The sequence below is a fragment of the Grampus griseus genome (genome assembly GCF_964374135.1).
Source record: "Grampus griseus genome assembly, chromosome: 7".
NCBI lineage: Eukaryota > Metazoa > Chordata > Mammalia > Artiodactyla > Delphinidae > Grampus > Grampus griseus.
The window spans coordinates 71,736,559-71,752,848 of NC_139001.1; the positions used below are offsets into that span (position 1 = coordinate 71,736,559).

Sequence of the window (16,290 nt, forward strand, 5' to 3'; positions counted from 1 at the left end):
CTCATAGTAAAGGGCAAGGCACAAGAGTAAAAAGAGTAGAAAGAGTACAGGTATACTTTCAGACTTCTACTTGCATCACACTGTTTACATCCCATTGGCCAAAGAAGATCACATGGCTGAACTCAAAATCAAGGAACAAGAAGATATATTCCACGCATGTCTTGATGAGAGGGGACCGCAAAGTCACATTACAAATGGCATGGATAGTCAAGGAATGAAGACTTGGGACCATTAATTATGTCAGTCTATCCCAGTTTCATACATTTGTCCTTAAAAAGTATGAGAACGAGGTTGTCCTTAAAACTCATTGACATTCTGTACTCTTTATTTAGGAGATGTAGTCGCTTTCCTTCATAAATGAAAATATCAATGGATTCAAAAATTTTACCATTTATATAGCGGACTGAAATGCTAAGTTTGGGAGCTTTGTTCTATTTTGGGTTCTCTTTCTTTTTTTTATGTATTTTGTTATTTTAAAGACTGAAGCTGAATCACTTTTTTTTTACATATTAGCAGGTACTTTCATACTAAGTGAGGGTTACATGAAATGTGAAAAAAAATGTACTTATATTAGCCTTTGCAATGAGGAGTAAGAGAGGCATCATTTTTCTTATGTATATGGGATCATATTCGATGAAATAGTTTGGCAATTTCTAGGGGAAATGAACATGACATTTTCTGAGGTTCTCCTACTTGGTATCTAATGTTTGGCAATTTTCTTAAAAATTATGTCCTTCATGATGATACCAGTTTCACAGGTATTGTTTTTAGGTTAGCAGTTATGTAAAGTTGTTAATAACATTCCTTGAAATTTTGTATTTTTCAGAAATAGCCAGGCAAGCAGCACAAATAAAGCTTTTGAGAAAACTGCAAAAGCAGGAACAGGCTCGGGTTGCCAAAGAAGCTAAAAAACAACGAGGTGGGTGATTTAAATGGTAGCCTAAACTTGAAGAGTGAGGATTGGGTAATTCATAAGAGGCATCTCTTCTTTGTTCCTTTTCTGATGATATCTGTGCCTTGATTTTTCATCATAGCAATAATGGCTGCTGAGGAGAAGCGAAAGCAAAAAGAACAGATAAAGATTATGAAACAACAGGTATGTTTATTCATTGGAACTGATTTTTAAAACACAGGCATTGTTTTGGGGATCTATCTGTATCTTTCTCTGTGTACATTATTTTCATTTTGATTTCTGAAATAACTGTATTTCACATTAATGTTATGTATCTTATTTAGAAAGTTGTCCTCTTTCATTAGTTAAAATTCACCTCATTTTATTTTTTTTTATTTTTATTATTTTTATTTATTTATTTATTTTTGGCTGCATTGGATCTTCCTTGCTGCACACAGGCTTTCTCTAGCTGTGGCAAGCGGGGGCTGTTCTTCACTGCAGTGCGCGGGCTTCTCACTGCGGTGGCTTCTCTTGTTGCAGAGCACGGGCTCCAGTAGTTGTGGCACGTGGGCTCAGTAGTTGTGGCCCGTGGGCTCTAGAGCACGGGCTCAGTAGTTGTGGTGCACAGGCTTAGTTGTTCCGTGGCATGTGGAAAGTTCCCGGACCAGGGCTCAAACCTGTGTCCCCTGCATTGGCAGGTGGATTCTTAACCACTGGGCCACCAGGGAAGTCCCTAAATTCACCTCATTTTAAAGCGAAGTCTTCTACTTCCAAGTTTTTCTAAGAATTGATTACCACCGGAGCCTGTGCTCCACAACGGGAGAGGCCACAACAGTGAGAGGCCCGCATACTGCAAAAAAAAAAAAAAAAAAAATTGCTTACCAAACAGTAAATTTTGTATAAGTACTTTTAATATCCTGATAGACTTTGAATATAAGTTGACATCATGAATAACTTTCAAACTTTTTAAATTAATGTATTAGTAAATGAAGGATATTCCTTAAATATTCAAATTTTAATAAGAAAAGTTGTTGTCCTAAAACATGTAAAATACTAGTAAAAAATTAAATTCAAGTTATATAGAATAAGGTTTGCCTCCATTGCTTGTGATTGCTTTCAGAGTTACTAAAAAATCACTGCAGTCGTCTCTCAGTATCCACAAGGGATCGGTTCCAGGACCCCCATGGATACCAAAATCCACAGATGCAAGTCCCTTATGTAAAATGGTGTAGTATTTGCATATAACCTATGCACATCTTCCTGTATACTTTAAATCATCTCTTGATTATTTGTAATACCTAATACAATGTGAAGGCTATGTAAATAGTTGCCAGCATGGGGCAAATTCAAGTTTTGCTTTTAGGAACTTCCTGAAAAATTTTTTTTCTAATTTATCTTTGATCCATGGTTGGTAGAGTCCGTGGATACAGAACCTGCAGATAAGGAGAGCCAACTACAGTGCAAACAATGAAAAAAGCATCATTTCAGCAGCATTCTGTTGTATATCTACAGTACCTCTCCTGTGTGTAGTTTTCAAAATTAAGTATAGGTAAATAAAGTAATTTTAAAATTCTTACAGGTAAAGTATTATATGACAAGATATTCAACTTTATTGAAGATGGGAATGTGTACACTACTCTCCCATCTCCATATATTCACTGTAATCATTAAAGCAGAAAGGAAATGGGGATAACTAATATTCTTTAAAAAATTTTTAAATGGCAAGTAGTTATTTCTGAGTATGAAATGAAGCCAATTGTGTTATTGTATAAATAGCTGCTAAATAAATGGCTTGGATTGGATTTGATGTGGCTGTCTCGAAGGTTCTTTCCAGTATTGACTAAAGCAGTATGATTAGAAAGAGTTGATATGGAATTGGGATTCAGAATTTAGTTTACAGTCAGGCAGACTGTAAGAGTTGAATATGGGCTCTGCTACTTAAGAATTTTGTAACCTTAGATGAATTTCTCAACCTCTAAGTCTCTGTTTCCTCCACTGTGAAAGAAAATAACTGCATTATCTGAAGATTAAATGAGGTGATAAATGTAAAGTACATGCAACAGTGCCTGGCACAAAGCAAATGCTCACTTTTTAAAAGATGATATAAAACACCAAACTGCATACTAAACTCTTTTACCGTAATTTAAAGTAGTCAGCAGTAAACTTGAATTCCTTTAGTTTGTTAATTCCAAATAGTTTGTCAATTGTCACTGCTAAAGACACTGTAAGATTGACTTATAAATATCTAGTCTAATGAATGCCTTTGTTAAAATATAAATATTTACTGTACATCACATATATATAAAAATAAGTTTATGTTTCATTTTCAAGTGAAATACTATTGTTTCTAAATATTATACCTTTTTATAGCTCATCCTATTTCCTAATGGCTAGAGATCCATCAAATCTTATCAGCACTTTAAATTCAGCTTTGTGACCCTAAAGTCTTGAAGTGGCTACAACCTAAATATACATGGTTTTTGCTGCTCATCAAAAAATCAGCTGCATAGCACAGGGAGCTCAGCTCTGTGCTTTGTGACCACCTAGAGGGGTGGGATAGGGAGTGTGGGAGGGAGATGCAAGAGGGAGGAGATATGGGGATATATGTATCTGTATAGCTGATACACTTTGTTATAAAGCAGAAACTAGCACACCATTGTAAAGCAGTTATACTCCAATAAAGATGTTAAAAAATAAAAAAGCATTGGAGTACCAACGTTTCAGCAACGTTAATACAAATGAGCTGATCATAGAGTTTTGTCAAGATATTTATCTGAGGCTAGTTTCAGAATACAGTCTGACTTATTCCTTATTGCCAACAAAGTGAATCAAAGTATAGCTTAGGTCTACTCACATAGTCAGTTACATAATGCCTATCTTAAAGTCAGCTTTAGATCTAGAATAAAATAGTAGCATGTGCTTCTGAATTATTTTTTCCACCTAGTAGGCCAGTATCACCAGATAGTCCTCAAGACAATATTCTGGAAGCTTACAGAAGCATTATTATGAAGCAGAAGGAACAAAAGCATTGGAATGTGACCAAGGCTCTGTATTTACTATTTGATTTAAGGCAAAATATTTACTCTCTAGGAACTTTAGCTTTCTATTAGGTAAAAAGAAGATAATTTCAACTCTTTTCATGATCAATAAGATATTTTATGTAGAGTGCCCAGTTGAGGGGTTGGATACCCAATATTATAAAGTGAATCTGTATTATAATAACTTATAAATAATGTTTATCTCTACTAATGCTAATGACACCACTACCATATATATGTGTGTGTGTATATATATGTCTATGTATGTCTATGTATGTATATATTGAGATCAATAACATCAGTGTACATAAAAAGAAATGTTTAAAAACGTTAAAGTATAGCTTGCAAAGGTACAGCTAGCATCTGGAAATTGGAACAGGTATTATAACATTAAGCAGTATAAAATGTGTTCGCTCTGGAAATCCTACGACAAATGCAATTTGCTAGTAGGAAAATTGGGGTGTTTGGGGGCAAACGATGTATTATTGAGTACCAGTTTGGGACTTTCAAAGGGGTTTCTGAACATGAAATTGTTAACATTGTGCTGATAGCATATGAGATAATGTTTTTAAATCAAAATGTAAAGTTTTATCACTTTAATCACTGAATTCTAAATAACTAGTACATTAAATTTAGACAATGTGAACACCAATTATGCCATTGGAATCATTCTCTAGAATGTTCAATTGTAATTAAGCCTTTTAAAAATAATATTACAGATTATTTCTGAATTTGGCTTATTGTAGTAGTTAAAAGCAATGTAGGGCTTCCCTGGTGGCACAGTGGTTGAGAGTCCGCCTGCCGATGCAAGGGACACGGGTTCGTGCCCCGGTCCGCGAAGATCCCACATGCCGCGGAGCGGCTGGGCCCGTGAGCCATGGCCGCTGAGCCTGCGCGTCCGGAGCCTGTGCTCCGCAATGGGAGAGGCCACAACGGTGAGAGGCCCGCGTACCGCAAAAAAAGAAAAAAAAAAAAGCAATGTAATATTATCATGTGAAGTAAGAAATTATAGTATGGAAATTGTTAATGATAATCGATTACAGTTGTGTGGCACCACACACTTTTTTTTTTATTATAAATTTATTTATTTTGGCTGCGGTGGGTCTTCGTTGCTGCCCGCGGGCTTTCTCTAGTTGCGGTGAGCGGGGGCTACTTTCCGTTGCAGTGCACGGGCTTCTCATTGCAGTGGCTTCTCTCATTGCGGAGCACGGGCTCTAGGCACGCGGGCCTCAGTAGTTGTGGCTCGCGGACCCTAGAGCGCAGGCTCAGTAGTTATGGCACACGGGCTTAGCTGCTCTGCGGCATGTGGGGGTCTTCCCAGACCAGGGCTCGAACCTGGGTCCCCTGCATTGGCAGGCGGATTCTTAACCACTGTGCCACCAGGGAAGCCCCTGCCACACACTTTTTTAAGCATTTTTAATTTATTCATGACATAGTGAGAGAGGGCAAACACCTCTCCCCATTTTATACAAGAGTAGTTATTCTTTGCTCAAGATCATCGTATGAATGACAGTAACTCAGGACTAGCCTTAGGTTTTCTCACTCCTGATACATTATTTTTCTACTTTTCTGTCCTGTTTTTATTTAAAACTAAGTATAATTGTAACTGCAGATACTTATAAAAATTCACAGGCTAAATGAGTTTAGTTTATGTAGTTTCTGTATACATATTTAGCATTTGTATTTTACAAATTGTTTTGAGAAATTTTATAAAGTCATATTAATTTGACATGAACTTATATATGATGTTAAACTAAACAAGTTTTACATCCACCATGGGCAACCTTTGGTAACTCTGTATTTATATCTTAACTTATTTGATTTGACTTAAATACTTTTCACCTAGATATTTAGTTTATTTTATTATCTTAAATTATTATAATTTTTTCTACAGGAAAAAATTAAGAGAATACAACAAATCAGAATGGAAAAAGAGCTTCGAGCCCAGCAAATTCTAGAGGTAGAATTCTTAAATGTGATATGATTAAAGTAATATAGTCATATATTTTAAAGTCTCCCAAAATAAAAATCTTACCTACATATTCTGTCACTTATACAAATTAATATGTCCATCAGAAACTCTCTTTAAACATAATGCATAGAGTAAGACCTTATCTGATCCTTATTTAGCAGACTCATCTAATCCTAACAACCCAGGAAATAAGACAAAAGAGAAGAAGAAAACAGGGAAACCTCTGAACAGCCAGTATAGGTGTCATAAGGTTCATGTGCTGAAACTCGTGTTCTTTACTTTTAGAAAACTCATTAGGACTTATAGTCAGATATTTACTTTTAATTTAGAAATAAAACATTACAAGAGTGAAAGTAAATTTTAAACGTAGAAACAGTTTAATCAGCTTGTTTTTTTGGCTTCTAATATACCCTGCTTCCCCACAAGCTGATGGAATAGGACTAGAGGACATATATTGGAATCAGTAAAATAATAGCCACAAGATAGCAAGGGAAAATACAGAAAAACTCCAACCAGCATGTATAGGAATTCAAAAGCCTACCAAGAGTCTGTAATCTTTTAGTTGAATAGCAAGCAATTTTCAACACCTTAGCAGCTGAAAGGCATTACTCTGTGGAACTGTACAGTATAATAACTGATGTTCAGAATAATTGCCCCAAGTCATCAAGAAAAAGCCAAATTATATTTAGCGTAGTGTGTCTAAGCAGTATATATCTCAAAACTATTTCCATCCAAAATAGTGAAAATAAACTTTTAATGTTCAGAATTGCTATAACCTCCGAGCTATTCAGGAAACTCTTGGTATAAACGATTTATTCCCTGAGGGTGTCAAATAGCTGAAGTGTTCTATGTTACATGATTATTCCTTCTAGAAATATACACATGTTTCCTTATCCATTTCAAATTAATTTAAAAAATCCAAATCAAAAGTACTCCTACCTTCAAGTAAATTAACAATAGCTACTGGATAGTTATCAAACTACTAGATAATTAATGACTTTAACATTATGACGCTCAGATTTGGTATCATGACCTTGATATTCAAAATGTACTTCATGAAAGATTATAAGTTTCCATTCTATCTTTTTAAAAAACCTTGAATTTAATCACAATATACAGCTAGAGAAAATCAGATTTAATGTGTTTCATTTATATCAGCTGAGTAATGGATTACTTTATCTCAAATTTCAAGTATTAAAAAAATCCAAATAGACATGTTCATTTTTAAATGTGTTACTGATTTATTATTTAAGTAACTTTTATTATCAGTTAAAATCTATCCCATCTTCTAAATTTTTTATGATCATTTTTTACTTTTAAAAATCAGAAAAAAAAGGAAAAATTACATAAAATTTTTTCTGTGATTAAGTTTTAATGTAAAATAATAAACACTCAATTATTTCAGACTTTTAATAGAGTTTGAAGAAGTCAAGAAAAGCTGACATACGCTTATGAATTTAAGAATTTTTTATATCTTAATGCTAATCTATACATTAGAAATGAAATTAGTATGTTAAGTACAATATTAACTGTGGGAAAATCTGTAATTGTTTACATATATGTTCCATGTTGTTTTGTACCTGTGAGGCATGTAGCTCCATTTTCAAGTCATAGATTACTTTCAAGTTGCAGTGGTGCTGTTGCATGACTTTGAGACCTGTTTTGCATGCACAGGCAAAAAAGAAAAAGAAGGAAGAAGCAGCAAATGCCAAATTATTGGAGGCCGAGAAACGAATAAAGGTTAGTTTAGATGAGAATCAGTTTTCATTTTTCAAAAATAAAAACTGTATGATATTATACCAGTATCAATTGTATTAAAAAAAGCCCTCCTCAAAATGACTATCTAAAAAAATGTTTAGCACAGATAAAACATGTGTATAGTGTGTGTTTTTATTGTATGTATATTGTATGTATATTTTTATATTTCGTTATACAGGTTATATGTGATACTTTGAGCTCTTTAAATAGCAGACCAAATCAGAAATGCAAACTATTGCATAATACCTGTATATAGTTTTGATGGATAAGATCTCCCCAGAGCTATTTTGTATCATTTATGTTTAAGTTTCAAAATGTGTTCCAAATCCGATTCTCTCCTTAGATTATAACGTTCTCTTTGTTAATGTCTAATAACTGTTTTAACTATTAAAAAGTGAAAAGCCTACAGAAACAAAAACCTAACTTTATCAGCTATAATTTACCAATAATAAAAGTAGCCATTGTTACATATTGTAACTTGATGTGTTGTTTGGGGATGTTTTGGTTTTGATTTTCTGGCGTGAAACATAAGAGAGTTGGACCCTCACTCCCCCACGAGCCTCCACCCCGACACACATTACACCCCTACCTTCCATTTTTTTCTGATAGTTATTTACTGAAATTGGGCAGCCATGTGGTCCTACTGGTTCAAGAAACAGCCACTACAGCTATATCTTATAAAACCAGGAAACTGTTTGTTACCTTTTTCTACATAGACTCTCTTACTTTGTTCTTTAAATTTCTACTCCTTTTCAAAATGGCTGCCCTTAATATTAATTAATCCGTATTTTATCTTTATAAAAAGATTCAAATTGGTGACATTCCCAGAACTGTTTGGATTAAGCCCTACCCCTTTGGGATGGTGCCCTCAATCATAGGTGGACATAAAAATCTCCAGCTGATTCCTTTTCTCTTGTCACTTTCATTCCTACACAGTGATGGAAATGATATAGATGCTGTTAATCCCAGAGTGTATTTAGGGATTTATATTCAGAGTGGAGAGAGTTTTAATTAGCTAGATTTGAGGGTTGCTTCATTATGTTTTCTTTTTTTTTAGTGCCAGTTTTATCTGGTATGCTCTATCTAGCTAGTCAGTTCAGTGAATGGGTCATTGAAGTGTGTTTACTATTAGGTCACTGAATTTTAACTCTAAATGTCTACTGAATAAGGATCCTTGCTCCTGTCCTACAGTTTTTATATATTAGGTAGAACCATATGAAGTTGCCACTACATAAGTAAAAAATTATTGGATGTTTGCAGTTTCATATGGTTCAACCTAATGGAAGACTATAGAATCTCAGAAAAGGAACTTTTAATACTTGCTGCATGTTCTAAATTTTCCCTAAAAATCCATCTTAAAAGTTTCTTATTTTTAAGGAAAAAGAAATGAGAAGACAACAAGCTGTTCTTCTAAAGCATCAGGTCTGTAGACACATAGTTATACAGTTGTCGAAATGTACATTTTATAATTTTTCTTAAATCTATTTTTGGAAAAATCTTCAAGATATTTTCTTTAAAAGTTCCAGTATAATTCCTGCTTAAATTCCTGGTTTTGGGATTGGTGTCTTTCGGGGGGTTAAAAATTGGTTTCATGACTCTGTGATTTCTGTTTCATAATGTTGTGCCAACTCTTTCTACCAGGAGTTGGAGAGGCATAGACTAGATATGGTATGGGTATGTTTATTTCTGTACATCTAACACCGCATTGTGATTTGGTTGTGATATGGTTGTCATAGCAATGCATAAAGTGTAGCACTGGCTGCTGTCATATTACATACTGCTGCATGGCTTTACAGCACAGTGCATTGCATACATCTGCTTGTCTGTCTATAAAGAAATATGGTACATTTCCAAGATTTTCAATTGAATTGGGCAGGCCTTATATAAGGCTGCTGTCTAAAAGTTTACGTTACTGATGTCACAGTGAAAGTTGGATCACTATCCAATTAGATACGACTATGACCCATATTCTCCCATCATTCTAGATGCAAAACTGCCATTGAATACAATGGGAATTTTGAGTTAGGTTGATGAGAGAATATGAAATATATTCTGGTTTTATGGACAAATTTTAGAAATTTTTAGAAATATCCCTTTGGGGGAACCACGTATATTTAATCAAAAAGAATGATTCAGTACTATAGCTATGTGACTTTTTTATTTTAAAGTAAAATGAGACTATCGAAGTAAGCTAATGCTTACCTTATTTTCACACTGTGCCTTTTAGATTCCACTTACGAGCCCATGGTGCAGCTTTTGTGGCTTTAAATAGTGCATCAAGTGGCAGACATCAGTAAACAGGAATATCCCATTTCATTGATGTTGTTATATGAATCATGCCTATAACAGCTTGAAAAAAACTTTCTAATTTGTCGGTGGCTTATTGGATTTACAAAATGATAGTGTACTTGAAATAAAAATAACTAATTCTAAAACCATGAAGTGAAAGTGAATATAAATCAATTTCTACCTGATCTAAAAATTTAAGAACAGCACAACCTTTGGTTTAATTGGCTGTAGTACATATTTGTGGTTTTTCTAATAGCAGATGTAAGGTAACTGACCTGTTCCAGCCAACCATTATGCTTTTTGTTCTGCCAGCTTTTGAAGGAGCATCACAACTGACCATAAGTAAACCTTGTATGCTTCTGTTTACACTGTCTCCATGTTCATTGCTTTACCTTTTTGCTTTTGATTGTTCTTGTATTTGCTTTCTAAACCTGAACTAAAACATGCACAGACTGGCCATTCTTGTCTTATATTTAGTATTTACTGTGACTTGTCTATAAATGCTAAACATGCTATACCGAGTTTTTTTGTTCTGTTTTGTTTTGTTTTTCCATTTGAAAATCAAACTATTAACTATGGTTGAGTTATATTCCTAATTTTATCTGGCCTAATAGGAACGAGAGAGAAGGAGACAACATATGATGCTTATGAAAGCTATGGAAGCACGTAAAAAAGCAGAAGTAAGTGTATGTTTCTGGAAAAATATTATCTTGTCATAAATTAATATTTTTTCTTAAAACATTGGCTCTTCTAAGTATAGATTTTTTGGAGTAGGGATTGTCATGATTTACCGACTCTCATACATAAGCAAACCAAAGGTTAGAGATAGTAACCGAGTGTTAGAACATAAAAGAATCCATAGGATGGATTCCAATGTATGAGTTAATTTTCTTGGCTGAGATTTTTTATTTTTATTATTTTTTTTATTATTTTTTTTTTATTTTTGCGGTACACGGGCCTCTCACTGTTGTGGCCTCTCCCGCTGCGGAGCACAGGCTCCGGACGCGCAGGCTCAGCGGCCATGGCTCACGGGCCCAGCTGCTCTGCGGCATGTGGGATCTTCCCGGACAGGGGCACGAATGCGCGTCCCTCGCACCGGCAGGCGGACTCTCAACCACTGCGCCACCAGGGAAGCCCCTTGGCTGAGATTTTAATTACCTTTTTAAAATATAGTGAATGGCATTCATTTGGATAAAATGAATTCTTCTTACTGTGACTAGAGTTTCACAAAATTACAGGCATGCCTAGACAAATCCTATGTGTCCTAATTCAAACATCAGTCAGTTCAGCCATGGACTTCTGCCCTCAGAATTACTCTTTAGCATTCTATGTGTAAAATTAGGCCTAAGTACTATCTTTGAAATAGACTTTTACCATATACTTCAGAATAAGAAAATTATTGCAATAAGTCAAAATGAACTTATATGGATGTTAATAGAAATCACTTAAAGGTTAAAAAATGTTACAAAGGAATGCATTCTGAATTAAAGCAGTTGAATAGAGGTATGGCCATTATAACCAGGGCTTTGGAGTTTCAGAGACTCAGATACCTATGCTGGCTCTAAACCAACTTGCTTTAAGCTCGTCAGGTTATTTCTTCTTTAAAATTGAGAAAATGATTCTGGTAGGATTATAAGATTATCAAGTGGGATAAGCATTTAATAAATAATAATTAATGAAAATGAGACTATTTGGTCTAGAAGTTGAGTGCCCTATATTTCAGTTTTTTAGCCTCAGCTGTGGCTTAAACTCTCATTACAGATTTCTGATATGAAGGCACAGTATGTGTATTGTTTAGGAACCTGGACATTGTAACCAAATGATCAGGATTTGAATTCTAATTTCATACATTCCAGCTATATGACCTTGGGCAAGTTATTTAACCTCTCTGCGATTCAGGTTTTTCATCTGTAAAATGGAGATGATACTAATTCCTATTTCATAGGGTTTGTAGTTATGATTAAATGGGTGTGTGTCTATATGAGCGTATGTGTAAAGTTCTTGGAACGGTGCCTGGCACCACATAGTGCCTACTTACTTATCACAGTAAGTTATTTATTACTATGTAGGTGTTTTTTTCCTTACTTGTTAATTATCCAGGGCCACTGACACCCTCTACACCTAACACAACAAGGGAATCTACACATGGATTTATAAACACAATCTCTGAAAAATGACAGGCAGGGAAAGAGAGAGAGGTGACAGATTCCAGGATTGGGCATGGCTGCGAACTCTGTTCCCTTCTGAATGCAGTGGCGGGAAGAGTAGGGAAGGGGATTAATTAAAATTCTAAAAGCTCGACCTAATTTTCTCCTATCTGGAGAGATGGGAACTGAGGGAATAACTCAGGGAAAAGACCTGGAATATCCCTCAAGAGTCAAGTTCTTCCCTGCCAGGTATTCCTCTTACCAGAAGGACCAAGAAGAACCAGGGCTTGTTATTCTGATTTTTCCTCTTGGAGAGGAAAGCTAAAGAAAGGCAGAATAATGAAAATAACCAAGAGCATTATCTCCAGACGTACTAGGATTTGGTAGAAGGGGACACCCAAGAGAATAGTAAGGATAAGATCATCCGAGGGAGTGGATGCTCAGGTTAAGAGGTACCCAAAAGGCCCAAAAGTCATGACCTCTCTCACTGGTTTTTTTATATTTGCTCTGTGGCCTGGGAGGAGAGTAAGAAAAGCTGCTGAAGAGAGGTGAGTAAGATCTGCATTGAGTGGAAGGTAGCAACCATGGGATAAATGAAGATAATTCAAATGAAATCTTCTAAGAATCTCTCAAGACCCAAGAGCATCTTTCATGGGAAAAGGATATACCCTTGACTAGATAGAGTGAAATCAGGTACACTGCTTCCAATAAAACTCGGAAAGGGATATGAGAAACCGGGTACAGCTCTCCCTCTTCTAGCTACCTTCATCCTCAGAAAAAAAGGAACATGAATAGCATACAAAATACTCTTCAATTTGAAGTACTTTGAAATATAAAAACAATTATCAGATAAAGTGAGAAGAAACTAAAGGAAAATTAACCCACCTACATTGGAGCAATGCAAGTTCGTGATAGGGCTGCCCGTATCAAGCATGAGTAATTAGAAAAGAAATGCAAGAAAACTGCCAAAATATCAAACCAAAAATATATGTGTGTACGCACGTGTGCATGCATGTATACATAAAGTAACAGCTTAAAGCATAATAACTTAAAGAACCTGTTTTCCCTGCTTTCATTCTTGCTTTCCTCAGCACACTCCCTATGCATTCTCCACAGAGTAGCCGGAGTGATCTATTCAAAAAAGAAACCAGATTATATCTGGATAAACACTATCCAGTGGCTTCTCATTACAATAGTAATAAAGTCCAAATTCCTCACCAGTGACATATCAGACCCACATGCTCTGACCTCTGCCAACCTCTCCAACTTTACCTCATACAATTTGTACCTTATGTACTATGTTCCAGTCATTTTTGTCTTTTTATTATTTCTAAACAAAGGGTCTTTACTGTTGCTGTTCTTCCACTGAATATTCAAGTGGTTCTTGTCTATTGTTCAGTCATAGGTCAAATATTAACTTATCAAAGAGGCCTTCCCAGAACAGAGTACATGATATGTTTTCTGTCTATATAATTTTCTTTATATAATAATAATAAAGTCATTTTACTTTATTCTAGGTGGTTTTCTTTTTTTAAACACTTAGGAATTATTATTTAAAATAACAATACAACAACATATGTTACAAATAATCCTTTATCAGGATGTTTGAGAGAATCCCATAGGTAAAGCTGAATTCTCAAAATGTTTTTATCCTCTGATAACTATAGGACTAGAGAATTTTACCAGTTATTCAGATTTTTTTTTTTTTGGCCACACCGTGCGGTATGCAGGATCCTAGTTCCCTCCGACCAGGGTTCAAACCGCGACCCCTGCATTGGGAGCTGTGTAGTCTTCTTAACCACTGGACCACCAGGGAAGTCCCCAGTTATTCAGATCTTAAATTGTGTTCCTCTGTTGAATGATACCTATAGATCTTAGTAATCAACTAAGTATGTTTTTACATTTCTTAAAAGACTGTTGTGTACACAGCATTAAATTAGATGCTGCAGGAAAAGCAAAAAAATTAAAGACGCTTTTTATCATATCAGAGAGAGAAATCTTTACAGTATAAACAGTTAAGCAGTGACTAGGCATATATTTTTACTGATAATCCAAACTTTCACCATATCTTTTACATAAACTTACACCTCCGTGAATATTAACAAACCCTTCCTATGTCTATTTGTTCATTTCTTCATTATTAATGTGCATGAGATGTAACTAGAGTAATGCCAGTAATGGGCACATCTTGGCTTCATATTCTGCCTCTTATTACCTCCTAACAGCTCAACTGCAGTTTTTTCTGTTATTAACTGTTAAAAGAACAAACTTTATTGTAAAGTTAAAGCCATATGATACTTAGGCAGGGCCAACTCAAAATTCTAAAATAGCCTATGTGTAACCCTTGATTCTAAACTTTAATACCTTTAGACATTTAATTATTAAGTTGTGAAGAAAAAAATAAGATAAACAAAAATGCTGATGTTATGGGTAATGTTTATAGAATTATGAGGTTAAAAAATTAATTGCTTTCACCTTGTTAATTAAAAATCTCTTATAACATCTGAATTTATTCCAAGAAACTCCCATAGTCATCAAAAAGGTAACACAAACACCATTTTTATGTTTCTTTGTGTACACTACACTGATCTTACTTTTTTTTTTTTTTTTTTTTTTTTTTTTGCGGTACGCGGGCCTCCCACTGCTGTGGCCTCTCCTGTTGCGGAGCACAGGCTCCGGACGCGCAGCCTCAGCAGCCATGGCTCACGGGCCCAGCCGCTCCGCGGCATGTGGGATCTTCCCGGGCATGTGGGATCTTCCCGGACCGGGGCACGAACCCCGCGTCCCCTGCATCGGCAGGCGGACTCTCAACCACTGCGCCACCAGGGAAGCCCTGATCTTACTTTTTGATTTAGTGTTAACTTATTTTTCACTAAAAACATCCCAAATTTATATTGGTTCCCTAACTTAGGAATCTAATTTCTATAGTTTTTCCTTTATATAAATCTATAATTAATAAGAATATTCAGACATATAAATTACCTTACTTATTATTATATTAATTTTAGTGTATCATCATAGTTCATAAATATTTTTATTATATAATGTAAGGAAGGATAATCTTTAGCCTCATGAATAAAAAAGGCTTATGTCCTAGTATAATTCAAGTCTTAATATATTTGTGCTTTCATTATTACTAATCACTGGAAACTTAGGTTGGTTTAAGCAGTGTGACAAAGTAGCTCAAAATCTCCTGTTTCATTTATAAAAACTTCAAACTGTGTCAGTCACAAATTTATAAACATTTTACTCATATTATCTGAATAATCAACCGTCGTACCCGTAACAGAGTCTTTTGTGTATGTGTTTCCCCAAGGATCAATAAACAACAAAAGGTTGTTAAACATGCGTCTATTACAGAATGACTATGTCAGCACTTTAGGAGACAAAACCATAAAATAGAAGAGAGTAGTTCAGGTTTCAGAAATCATCTAATAATTTGCAAGCATAAAAAATGTATAACCCATTCAATGATTCAAGTCATGAGAATATTTTATAATCCTATATTTATACTAATCATTACTTAGTGAAAAATAAAAAGAATTGCTCATGTAGACAGTTTTGTTTAAACAAACCCATTTTTCAGTTGAAGATATAATAAATGTACTTATATGACATACTTGTGTATTGTACTTTATATAATGTACTTAATTTCAATTTTAAAATTAAATTGTCTTTAAAAACATGTAAGGGCTTCCCTGGTGGCCCAGTGGTTGAGAGTCCGCCTGCCGATGCGGGGGACACGGGTTCGTGCCCCGGTCCGGGAAGATCCCACATGCTGCGGAGCGGCTGGGCCCGTGAGCCATGGCCGCTGAGCCTGTGCGTCCGGAGCCTGGGCTCCGCAACGGGACAGGCCACAGCAGTGAGACGCCCGCGTACCGCAAAAAAAAGCACAAAAAAAACCCCATGTAAAATGATTTTATATTAACTATTCAGTAAAATGTTAAATGTCATACACATTTAAAAGATACATGCACAATTTTGGAACGAATTATTATCAATGTAATTTAGATGTATTAAAATCTCTACTTATCTGACTCAAGAATTAACAATTTTGATTTTAATTTAGGAGACATTTGTATAGTAGTAGCTACTCTAAGAATATTTGGTGATAGTTAATCTAAAGTAAGTACAGACTTTTGTGTAATACTTTGGTGGATTTTATGAAAATGTGATAACTGGAAATTTTTACTC

The 16,290-nt window shown here is 35.1% G+C and overlaps 1 protein-coding gene across 1 annotated transcript in view; it reads left to right on the forward strand.

Annotated features, from left to right (window-relative positions):
• Positions 1-16,290, forward strand: part of BAZ2B (bromodomain adjacent to zinc finger domain 2B) — a 381,122-nt gene that overhangs the window by 304,606 nt on the left and 60,226 nt on the right. The window contains exons 16-22 of the mRNA XM_082658005.1: positions 827-919; positions 1,035-1,096; positions 5,825-5,890; positions 7,577-7,642; positions 9,038-9,082; positions 9,302-9,328; positions 10,564-10,629. Of these exons, the coding sequence (XP_082514131.1) occupies positions 827-919; positions 1,035-1,096; positions 5,825-5,890; positions 7,577-7,642; positions 9,038-9,082; positions 9,302-9,328; positions 10,564-10,629 (425 nt within the window). The remainder of the gene's footprint in view (positions 1-826; positions 920-1,034; positions 1,097-5,824; positions 5,891-7,576; positions 7,643-9,037; positions 9,083-9,301; positions 9,329-10,563; positions 10,630-16,290) is intronic.